Source organism: Gopherus evgoodei, chromosome 18 (assembly GCF_007399415.2).
Source record: "Gopherus evgoodei ecotype Sinaloan lineage chromosome 18, rGopEvg1_v1.p, whole genome shotgun sequence".
Lineage (NCBI taxonomy): Eukaryota > Metazoa > Chordata > Testudines > Testudinidae > Gopherus > Gopherus evgoodei.
The window spans coordinates 17306778-17319538 of record NC_044339.1 but is presented as its reverse complement, the minus strand read 5'-3'; the positions used below and the strand labels follow the sequence as shown (position 1 = coordinate 17319538).

Sequence of the window (12761 nt, the reverse complement as noted above, 5' to 3'; positions counted from 1 at the left end):
CCCTCTCTCAGCCTTTCCCTCCTCTTGCCTTTCCGATGGCCTTATCACCTTAGTTTTGGCATGATCCTGAGTCTTCTTTAATATTAGAGGAGGGGAGTGGCTTTGTGCTAATGGAAGGATCTTCTCCTCAATGTGTATCTTGCTCCCTTTAAATTCAATGGTAATTTTTTGCTGAGCCCAAACCTTGCATCACTCACAGCTAACAGTGAGGAATAGTAATCTTAGTAAATGTTCACCAGGCTGGAGCGTGTTTCCACAGCACCTAATGTAACAGGGACCTGTCACTGGGACTTTTGGCACTACCATCATAGAAATTCACTCTCCTGCACAGGAGTGTGCATACAGGACTATGCCCCATATGAACGTTGGGGCTCTTGAGTGGTGAATAGGATCAGATTTTTGAGCGGAGATGGACTGGGGTGACTATTATTTTGACAGAAGCGATCGGAAATGCTACTGAACGTTTGATGATGTGTCGGTGTGTGAATGAGAGAGAGGGGGACAAACCCACAGGCCTGAATTATCAAGAATGACTCCTGGTTTTGGGTGCCCAAGTGGCAACATGTTAAAGGAGCCTGATTTTCAGTCACTGCCTGCTCAGCACTTTCTGAAATTTAGGCCCCTTTAAACTAACAAGTTAGGTCGCTCCAATGGGAGTTAGGTGCATAAATACCTTTTGAGGAGCTGGGCCTTAGCCACTCTTGAGAATTTAGGCCACCATGCCGGTACTGAGTGATTCAAAGAACATAGCTTATCTATGGTTGTTTTCTGGACAAACAATTTTATTTTAGGTAATGCGTCTATACACTGTACATTCAGTCACTGTGGTATATAAGCATAGCTATTTTCATACATAATCTCATAAAGTCCTTTATTTTACAATATTATCTGTTTCAGGGGAGGGGATGTGGAAAAGGGGATGTAAAAGGACTATCAAGGTACACAGCGCAATAGATAAATATGCCAAGCTTTTTTCTTTTTTTTTTTTTAAATCAGGCATTTATAAACAAGAAAGCATACATTAATTACATAAAAATAGTTCTAGAATAGTAGAGTAAGTCATAATATTGTCATTAGCAGCAGCATAGGAGAGACCAGGATAACAAAATGTGCTGAAATGCTATTGGCTATTATAAATGTATAGATTTTTTTCCTCAATTGGAAAAAAAAAAGTCATTTCTGTGAATTCTTTTGATTTTTTTAAAAACAAAAAAACACCTAAAAAAACAAAACTTCCCTCTAAAACACATGAACTGACAGGGGGAAAAATCATTTTTTGTAATAATAAAATACTTTACAATGAAAATAAGGACAAATAAAATGCAAATGATGTTCAAAAGTTAACCCACATTGAAAACTTGCAAAAGTTTTTTTGTTTTGTTTTGTTTTTCCTAACAGACAGCAAAAGTTCTTCTTAGTTAAAAACACAACTCATAAAACAAGACAACTACCAGGTAAGAAAGTTTTGAAAAAGTAAACACCATATACACTTATAATACAACAGTGTAAAATGAAAAAAAAAAAAAGTATTTACATGTTGAATTTACTTCTTTATTTTTTTTACATTGGCTAGTTCTGTTTGAAAAGCAGAGTATTATGTATACTAGTTAGCTGCTCCATAGATACGAATGTTATTGCTGTTGGTTTTTTTTCTTCCCTTCGTTAAGTCTTCTTTCAGTATAGAAACAGTGAGTAATTAAACTGAATATACAATTATCTAGGTAATATATTTTTTAAGTATAAGGAGAGTCAATAGCCTGTATAAAACACCTCTTCTCCCTTTTAACTTCTTAAAGGAAACTAAATGGCAAATACAAAGGGAGGGGATGTAATCTTACAATTCCTAGGCACCCTACTGACTTGGGCGCACATGGAATGCAGCCGTGGTCAAAGTAAGAGCAATCCCACCTATGAGGGATTTACTTCAGTGCAATGTTGCATACGCAGAAATTACACACAGAACTCCCTCACTGCGAACAACCATCACAAAAGTTTCTCTCACAAGTGTTACCACCATTATCAACAGAAGTTTTCTAGAATCAAGTGCCTATGAGATGCTGAAAATACCCAGATATCCCCTTTCCCCGATACACTGATTTATAATCCCTGCACAGAAGTTTTGAGTTAAAAAGAAAAGGGCATGCTCTTCAGTGATGCCAAAATTCTACTATTTGCTCATTGCAAAATGTATTTTGGAAAGACGACCAAAAAAAAAAAATAAAAATCAAATCCCATTTTACAGAACTCTCCTATTAATGAGTTGCTGGTGTAGATAGTTTGTTCCCACAGTCTTCTTGCACTAGTAGGAGTGTGGTTCTTAATTTTATTTCCCTGCATGTGTTTAAACCTTAATTTAGAGAGATTTTCTAATAAGTTGTTTCCTCCAATTTAAAATAATCCTACTTAGTGCTTGATGTTAATTTGAAACACAGTAAAGCTAGCAGTCAAGAGATTACACTCAACAGATTTATTATAACATATCGTGTGAAAAATCAAAAATTTTAAAACCTAATGGCATGCACTTTGAATACAGAGAATTTTCTTCCTTGGTATTTCTCGATAAAGCTATTTACGATCTTATTTTTTTCCTTCCCTGAAAAAAATGCAGAGTTCATTCATTTTTGAGGAAAAAGACTATACAGACAGGAGAAGTTATGCCAATGAATAAATATACGTGCTGCATAAATACAAGGATGAAATTTATGAGGTGCCGCAGGTAAGAAGGTTGTTTTTTCTTGGCTGAGACAGGTAGAGGCTTCAACATGCTGAAAATTTTTGTTAGGTCATAAGGAAAGAGACATTCAAAGGTTAGACGAAACAATAAAAACATTCTGCTTCAAAGAAGCCAGCATGGTGAAAAACAACAGCTTTGTTCTATGTGTAATTTCTTGACCTGGCAATAGAGCACAGCATATGAGAGACCTTCTAAAATATGCAACACTCAGCTAAAGTTAAATTATTTAGTTTCCCTTGAAGAAATAACTGAAAAATACAGATGTGGAAATCATAAGGCTGAGAACAGTTTTATGCATATTGCATAACAAACCCTTTACATAAGACAGTAATAATGCCCATTAATGAATATACATATGGCAGAGATTTTAATTCCATGCATATGATTTTTTTAATAATTGCAGAAAAAAATACAAACAAGCAAAAAAAAAAAAAAAAAAAAACCACATAAAAATACCCCTGCATAAACAATGTTCCTTTTGCATTGCACTTTAGAAGAGATTTCCACCTTAATTCAATCTCCAGCATCCCAAACACACAAGGGCAAAATCCCCTGTTTAAACAGACCATTTTAATTTCACCTAATTTACTTGGTATAACAATTTGTTTGCTCCCCACAGTTCTGCATTGGCTCTATAGTTTGATTCCTTTCATATACCTTCTTTCCTTGTACCTAAAACATATATGAACTTTACTTCCCATTAATGCTCACAGTTACAATGGTTATTATAATAGATTCAAGCAAACAGCTCTTGTTTAAAAAAAATTAAAAAATCTTTTATTTCTCTCTAATGCACTGTAAGTAAATACTATAATTTTAGGATTGGCAGCCGCTTTTTGTCTACTGGGAAATAATTTTCAAGCTTACACAGTTTGCATAAATGTCCAAAAAGAAAATAAAGATGACTAGGAATGTGCTTCGCTGAGAATAACTTCTGTATATAATGACACACAGGTTACCTTTTATTTTCTTTTTTTTAGTTGGGAAAAAAAGTCAACATTTCCTTTACAAGATGCTGAAAGGAATAATTAGCTGGAAGGCACATCAGCAGCCCCAGGTCCAATTTTTACCTTATGCCTTTTAACTTGGGTGCACATTGAGATATGTGTGTTGTTGTTTTTTTATTAAACGATTTCCCTTGTTCAGTAAAGCACTGCATATATATAAACACATGGGGAAAGCCCAAATCTCCACATCCTTCCACTTTGTCGATATGTACAACCATGCAAAGCGAGTATAAAATACTGCTACTAGCACATGTATATGGAAAATCCTGATTTGGTAGCTCAGTCCCTGGTCTGCAGTCACTTTGCCTGGGTGTGAATGATGACATGAGGTGCCAGGCGGTGGAGAATCGGGTGGATGTTTTGAAGTCTTTAAAGCACGGTTCAACCTAGAATAATCAACCTGTAAACTTTACAACTGTGGAATAAATGCAGAGGAAGATTTTGACAAAGTGCAGTTCTTTTAAAGAAAAAAAAAATTAAAAATAAAAAAAGACAAAGTGATGTAATGCTGCATTTTTATTCCAGGGCTGCGGCTTGGATCCCAAAATTAAAGTAATTTCTATTATTTAAAAAAAATAAAAGATGTAGCCTTATTCACAGCAGCAAAAGTGTCATTCTTAGTTTTCTGTAGTATCTGGTGTTGCACTGTCCTCGGGCACAGTAATCCTGACAGACGATGCCGAGTAGGTAAATCAATACTGAATTTATGAAAAGATTGTGTAACAAAGATGAGTTCTCTGGAAAACTGAAGTAAAGATTTCAGAATAACTTCAAAATGCATGTCTGTCTCTCTCCTTTTTTTTTTGCTTATCTTTCAACCAACTTAAGTTCATTCACTTTCTTTCTTCTTCCATTCTTTTCCTAAAACTGAAGTGTTCTTGGATGAAGTGAGTCTTTTGAACACATCAGTTAATGACCAATATCTTTTAAAATTATGGCGTGATTTACAAACATTGAAGTCAATAAGGCTGGATTTATCTCTCTCTAGCATACACTCTCCCCACACATGCACTCCCCTCCATCCTCCTTTCTTCCTGGGTTTAGTAGAGGAACACGAGGATCGTTCATACTAAGAAAAAAAATCAACTTTGAAAAGCACTCTGAAATTCTCATAGAACCACATGACAGTGTTAAAACTGTGATGGCTTCCTAAGGGGTTGAAAATTGCTGATGAAATGGCAATATCACCAGAGGGCTTCTACAATAAGAATCCCAAAGCCTGTAACAAGTCATTTAAAAATTGTGCATCCAGGGTTGTTTTTTTTTTTAATTTGTTTGTTTTTGCTTTTAAAGGTTCCTTATTAAAAAAAAAAATCTTGTTAATTGTTTTAATACCAAGTCTGTATAATGTAATCATTTTAAATAGCTTATAACAAAAAGTTTGTTGGCTTTTTTTGTTTTACATTCCAAAGTGTTTCAGCAAGCACAACAACAACATCATAGCACTGCCATGGTTGCTTGCCTTATACTCTGGCTTGAGTTGGACGATGCTGCTTGCTTGAAGTTTGCCAGTAGAAAATTTGCAGTGGACTCAAAAGTATTTAGTTTATAAACACTCTGTGTGGTATAGGCACAGTAAGATGTTGTGCTATATGGATTGAAAAAAGAGGCGTAAGTCAGTGCTTCTGTTGTAAAGAGTAACATTTGCCCTCCAACTACTGATAAAGTCCATATTTATAGATGTGTGCAGCGCAACACACACCCAGTCACACATGCATGTACACATACACCCCACACATCCTCCCTTACTGTGCATATATGTCATTCTGTTTATAGATCAGATGTTAGTTCTCAGTGTCGTTTGCTGTGTTCTCACTGCTGGGATGATTGCTTGATTTAGGCCACAGTTGTTCCTGAAGTTCCTTGACCACTTTTTCCAAGTGTTCCCGAGCCTCCCTCTCATGCAGCAGGTCAGCTCGGAGCTGTTCCCTGTCAGCCTCGGCATGCTGAAGCTTAACCTGTAGGTCCTCAATCTAGAGGAAAGGAAATGGAGGGAGGAAAAAAGTATTTTGGTTCCATTGTGTCTTTGTGGATTCAGAAAAGAACTAGATCATTTCAGACCAATAACACACGTAATTTATATAGGCTATGAGAACAGTAACGTAACCTCGTGCTGCAGGGGATAAGAGGATCAATGGCAGGACTAAGAAGGAATGTCATCATTCCTACCCTCCCCCGTACAGCTACTATGTGCATTATGGGAACTGTTTGCCTTCGTGGAAGCACTTCACTATTACAAGACAGGGTGGACCAGTGGTATGGTATGAATCTCAGAACTGTTAGAGAGGGGAAAGACCAAGCAGGTCATTCACTGAAGCCCTACCCAGTGCAGTTCTTATGCCCATGGACTTTTAAGGTAGCAATATGCAGGGGTGTAACTGCATGCTAAATAGCTAACGTGACTAATTTCCATGTGTTTTAGATGAGTTTATTAGCATGATTTTCCAAAAATGCATTCTGATTGGCCAGCTGGACCTTCAAGCTGGTCACAGCCCCCCAAAAAGGTCAACTGTGATCTCATCTTCCAGACAAGCAAGAATCCTTACACTTTTTATGGTAAATGGAAGGGACTTTGACGAAGGGAAGACAACGCTAGTAATGTAGAGGGGCAGCTAGGTTCAAGGTGTGGGGCTGAAGGAGGAAAGAAGTGACCATCTGAAATTTCCCCTGACTCCAGCCACAGGCTGTAGCTCTTTGAACTACTTTGACAAATTCAGACTGGAAATAAGGCCTAAATTTTTAACATGGAGGATAAATTACCCACTGGAACAATTTATCAAAGGGCGTGGTGGATTCTCCAGCCAGGGAAATTTTTAAATAAGATTAAGAGCTCTGCTGTAGCTCAAACAGGAATTACTCTGGAGCAGCACCAAGGCCTGGACTACAGCTGGGGGGGTCAGACTAGAAGACCACAGTGGTCCCTTCAGGCCTTGGTGTGCTGAGGTAAAAGCTAAACTGGCAGCTGATGAAACTCAGTTTTTGACCAGCACAAGCTGTAAGTGCCTGCTGGGCCATAAAATGATGTTGAAAAGGCAGCTGGGCTTCCCCCATAGCAATCTGGCCAAACAGCCCATGGATCCTTACACAAGAGAGGAAGGGCTGGCACCTTGCAGGCGGTGGGGGGTTGGACTCCAAATCTGGGGCTTGCCACTTATGCTGCAGTGGGAAGATGAACCAACACTCATATTCCAGCATCGGGCATCAGCCTGTGACCATCCTCAGCAATCCCAAACGGTAGGAAGAGCTCAGCTCCTCACCGACTCAGGCCCCATAGTCTGAATGTCTGACTCAGAGTGGCAAGTGCAACTCCCAGCAGGGATGTAGATGGGGATGAGGACTGTGGCTGACTTGTAAACTATAACTTAGCCCAGTGGCAGAGGTAACAGAAAACATCTGCAGCCTCATGTCATTTGCCTTGCCTTCCTGGGGCTGAAACCAGACCTTGTCATCAGCAGGTGCAGGATCTTTACACCCACTCTGAATTTGGCCCTCTAGGCTAGGCTACAGGAGTTCAGGGCCCAACTTGCCATGCCTTTCACTAGGAGATTGGCCCCTAACTAACTCTTTTAAATTCCTGTCAACAAGTCCACCCCTGGGTTTATTATGTCTTCACATACTTGTTTGATGCTAGTTCACAGACTAAATCTGGCAAAAGAACTGTGGTTTCTTTGAAATCAAGAACAAATTATGAAAACACATGCACACATACATTCTCTCGCTCTCCCTCTCTTCCTGTGCAAGTTTGGCAGCTACAAAGTAAGGCACAAGGACAAATAGTGTAAAATTTTCAAAAGCAGTTAAGTGACAAGTCCCACTGACTTTCTATAAAATTTTTAGCCTCTTAAGTGCCTAAGTCACTTTTTTAGCATTAGGCTCCTAAGTTATTTAGTTACTTTTTGCAAATGTTAGCCCTCCTGCTAGAGTCATGTAGCTGAAAACCCTACAACTGGGGGTATTATGGGAGATGGGGAGGGAACAAGTCAAATTTTCATCCAGAGCAAAATAGAAGAGAGGACACACCTGCAGCTCAGCAAAGCTCTATCCTGTAATTAAAGAGTTTAGTTTAGTTTATCTGCATGACCTGATGCCTTGGGTTTTTTTTTTCTTTTTTGCTAAACTGGAAGTCAATTGCAGGTAACGCCCAGTGCAACAGAGCTCAGTCTGGGTATGTTTAGTCTGGACACCTCTTATCAGTGAGACATCCTGAGATGCTAGGGAGGAAGCCCACATCATTTCCTGCTTCTCGTCTCCGGGTTAGGCATGTCTCAGAATGGTACAATCGGACCACTCCCCTTCCCGTTATTGAGAACCAGGGTTAGACGAATTTAGGGTGTTGCTTTTTCTTTTTTACTTTGAAAGGCTGCCGTTGTAAGTTTTGGTATTTGGGAAGAATGTGACCTGCAGTCCAGCCCCAAATGAGGGGAAGTGTGTGTAACAACATGCTACATTAGGTATGAACTAATGTGAATACACCTATGTTGATCCATGACCTAATCCTCTATTAGGTCAAATGCATGTACTTCTATGGTGTTTGCATAGATGTTACATGTATCTCTGCTCTGTGTAGGCCTACGTCTACCAAAGATCATTATTAATCCTCCCTCAAACAATGCTAAAACAACATAAAACTGGCTGCTTTCTGGGAGTTTTGGGAGACGGATGGGTGGGAGGGTGGGGGGATATAGGAAGTTAGTGTGGAGAGAGGAACCGTGGCAGGAAGTCAGCTGCTTGGACTGGGACCGAAACCTGCCCCATCTCCCTCCTGCCAGAAACTCCCTGTGATCTAGGCTCTCTCTGACCCATCTCCCTTATTAACCATTTATCAGCCAGACTCTTGGACTGAGAACCCGTGGTGGAGATGGTTCAGCAGAAGGTGGTCAAGGAGAGAGCATAAGGCTAGAAGGCAGTAAGGGGAGGGAATTGGGAAGAAGGGCTAATTGGGTTTTTTTGGAGAGGGTGAGGTTGCGAGAGGGTTAATGAGGATTATGGGGCCTCATTCTTTTAACTGGGAGGGAATTAAGGGCCAATCAGGTTGTTTCAGTGGGAGAGGAAGGGGAGGGGGGGCAGAGCACTGCAGCGGACTCCTCTTGACTGGTGTTTCTCACAGAAATCCAGGAGGCTGCCACTCGGCTCTCAGCTCAGCCAGTTATGCTGGGTCATTTCAGGGGGCTTGGAACAGTGGATGGCCTTGCATTCCACATGCCCTGCAAGACCAAGACACAACAAGGTGACTTAAGGACATACAGCCTGAGCTCTTGGGGCCCATGGCTTTTGTTTGTGTGAATAAGCTGTTGACTGTTTTGTTAGGAGAGAATCTGGCTGGGGAAAGGTAAGAGGGGGCTGGGGTTCGTGTTTTAATTTAAAAGCTTGAAGTGAAACACTCCTGTTGGCTCACAGCAATAAGCAAAACTCCCTCCAAGTGTGCAGTCCAGGCATGCAGCCTGAGCTACACCTAGCCTTCTGAATCTGCAGGTGATCACTAAGGAGATCCTATACGGAAAGTGACTGAAAGCTATGGGACTTTGCCGAATACTCTCACTAGATGAAATCACCCCTGTGCAAAGGGACAGCACATGGCCCATGGGGCTCAATGTGGACTGCAATGGTATTAAACACAGTGCCAGCTCCCTGCACAGGGTGAATTTCACCTGGAAGAAATATTCTTGGCACTGCCTCTAGTTAAAGGCCTGAGTTACCAAGTTTGGCTGTGTGACCTTCCTCAGACCTGGGGAGCGTTTGCAGAGGGCCCAACTTGGGAGAAGGAAAGATGGACTTGTGCATAAAGGGCTGGACTGGGCCTCGAGAGTTGGGTCCATCTCTGCTCTGTCAGACGCTCCCTATGTGACCCTAACAAGTCACCTCTTTGTGCCTCAGTTCCCCATCTGTAAAATGGGAGAAAATTCTTCCCTACGTCTCAGGATGGCCCAAATACTACAGAGGGGCCATGCAGATACCTAGACAGGCAGAGAATATCCCTACTGGAGTCAAGGGGCATACAGGCTGAAGAAGGATGGCACTGACTAACCCTAGAAAGTGGAGAGCAGGGAAGCTTGTATGCCAAGCAGCTCTCAAAGGCCTGGCCTTACCTGGGCAGAGTACTTGGCCCGCAGCCTGCCCGCTTCACATCCTTTGTCACACACCCGGATCTGCCTGGCTTGCTCCAGTTCCCGCTTTAGTCGTATCCGTGACTCATTGGCTTCTTTCATTTTCTTCTCGTTCTCAGCTCTAAGACGTTCGATCTCTTTCCTCAAGTTGCGCTTTGCCTCGGTTGCCTCTCTCAGCTTCTCCTTCTTAGCAACACGCAGGAACTCCAGCTCCTGGAAGGCACAAACAGTTACAGAGTGCCACAGGAACAGGTGCAGCATGTACAAGATTACAGCAAGGAACTGGGTTCAAAAAAAGAATGAGATAAGCTCATGGAGGTTAGGTCCATCAATGGCTATTAGCCAAGATGCTCAGAGATGCAGCCCCATACTCTGGGTTTCTCTAAACCTCTGACTGGATGACAGGATGGGTCACTCACTATTTGCCCTGGTCTGTTCATTGCCTGTGAAGCACCTGGCACTGGCCACTGTCAGAAGACAGGGTTAGAGGGACTGTAGGTCTGCTCATATGTTCTTAAGTGACACTGGAAAGGAGAAATGGATCTAAACCAAACCCTGAGATTCAAACACCACTGCATTTATTTTTTATTTTATTTTATCTGGGGGGTGGGGGAGGGAAGAAAAGGAGGCTGAAATCTGAACTTGGTTCCAAATTTTGCAAAAGACCCGATCCTTCTAGGGGGCAGAACGAAAATCCTGGGCCCAAGGAACCCAAAAACTCAGGACTTTTAAAAAGCCAGGCTTGATCCAAATTTCTCATCTTACTGTCAAGCAAAATGGCTGTCACTGTCTAATGCTGAATGAAGATGAATTGGAGTTCACTCTTTTGGTGCATTCACTGTTAGTGCTGAATGCTGTACTGGCTGAAAACAACTTTCAGAGAAAAGGATCAAATGAGATAACTCTAATGGCTGCCCTTTATCTGCAGCCACGAAATTGAGTCTGCACAAAATGAGGACAATGCAGCCCGTGAGTGCCGCTTCTGAAGGGCAAAGCTGGCCAACAGGCTTTCTACAGCTGCTGCAATCGAGCAACACGCAACTCCATCACAGCTGGTCAGGAAGAGACATATGATGAATGTGAAAATAAGTTACTTATTTTTAATTTCTAACATTAAGCAGCTCTGTTGTATTATCTATGTTTGCGTGCAGTCCTCGGGCTACTGCCAAGTAGCCAGCGGAACCTGCTACGGTTAGGAAACCCCTGCAGTAAAAGCGAAGGTAAATCCAACCTCCGCTTCATTCAGAAAATGTTTCCCTTCCTGCCATCGAAGTTCTTAGCATGAATGACTAGCATGAAAACTCTCACCCGAGCGAGAGCTGTGAAATCAAATTAAACCAGAGGGAAATGAAAGGGAACAAACGGAAAGGAAAAGGCTAACTGGTAGTTTATGGACACATGCCCACGTTCATGTATCACATGCTTTTCAAATTACAAATATTCTAATCTTAATGCCATGCTTATACATCAATTACTTATGTTTCTCTTTGCAAAAATTGGCTGTGATCTGGCTTTTTAAAAGGGTTAAATTAAATGAACTATGGCACATGACTCCTCCCACCCCCTCCCAGAAGCTGGACTTCCTCTCTGTCAGAGGCAAACCCTCACAGCAACTGTGTCTCTGGTAAGTAACACACTGCACTCGGGTCATGGGAAATTCACTCATTTGACAATCTCACTTCCCAGCCAGGCCATTGTTAGCTCAACCTCGACATGGGGGGCGCACATGCACATATGCCCTAGCTCTGTGGAATCGGAAACCCAGAGCTGCCAAAATGGAAACTGAGGGTCAGACGCCATCCTCTCTCCCGGTCTGACACACTCCTTTGCTTGATTAATCCTGTAAAGCTCAACTTGGGTTCAGCACCTGTTTTACGTAAATGAGGTTTGCTTTTTTATATTATACATAGCTGGCTTCAATGAAATACAAGGTAATCGAGTGGCTTGCCCCTAGGGCACACAGAGTGAGTGAGCAGCTCTGGCTGACAGAAAGCGCTGGACCTCCCTTCCCCTGGAAGCTGACCTTGCAACCTGTGATATCGAAGACTTCCTTACAGGAGCAGTATATTGTGTGAGAGAACGGGCTGCAAATCTAGGCCTAATGGAGGAGTCAATGCCAACTGGTTGGGCAGACTTGGTTCAAATATGAATCAGGTTCACCCGGCACCTTTCTCCTACTACGGGAACTGTGATAAAGCACCTAGGTTCTAATATTGCTTTGTCTTGGTGCAAAGCCTTAGTGAAAACAAATCACATCTACATATGAGCCACTGGCCCCCCAAACCTGGCACTTATTGGCTGACAGGAATGTGTGTGCCTGCTTTTGGCAAATAGCAAGAGGGTCTCTGCTACCAGTCCTTTATGCTAAAAATAACACAACGCTCATTGTTACAGACAATATCCCTGCTCCATTGAACTGGGGGTACAATACCACCTAGTTATGCTTCATATGCAGTATCCTACGAGGAGGTTGCACCCTGGTTACTAGCACACAAATGTAGATAATTACTACAGACTGGCAATCTCAACTCCCCCCCGCCCCCCAGCGCGCTGACGCCACCCCATGCCCTGCAGAGATGTGCCTGGGTTGGACAATGGGGAAATTTTACATGCTTCCTAACAGACAAAAGCTCTCAATAGGCCCCTCTTTGAGGAGAGAAACGTGAACAGGCTGGGCCTGGCAAGCTTCTCAAAGGGAAACAGGGAAGTGGTTTGGTTTTGGTTAAAAATTTGGGATTCTCTCTTAAACAGGGGCAGGTGGCCATGTGATATATAGCCAAAGCTCCCATATGCCATGCATTGGCCCTTTTCTGTTCAGAACCAGAACTCCAGGGAATGCTGCTAGCATTCTGGGAAGAGAGATGAATTATTTTCAACGCGAGACTAGCCAACTGGTTCCCTTTGGAGGTGAATATG

General features: G+C 42.0%; 1 protein-coding gene across 2 annotated transcripts in view; it reads right to left on the bottom strand.

The window, feature by feature from the left end:
• Positions 1–761: 761 nt before the first annotated feature.
• Positions 762–12761, bottom strand: part of SKI (SKI proto-oncogene) — a 146083-nt gene continuing 134083 nt past the window's right edge. For both annotated transcript variants that reach the window (XM_030537640.1, XM_030537641.1), the window contains exons 6-7: positions 9828–10058; positions 762–5714 (exon numbers count right to left, since the gene is read on the bottom strand). In XM_030537640.1, coding sequence (XP_030393500.1) covers positions 5526–5714; positions 9828–10058 — 420 coding nt within the window. In that variant the 3' untranslated portion in view covers positions 762–5525. The remainder of the gene's footprint in view (positions 5715–9827; positions 10059–12761) is intronic.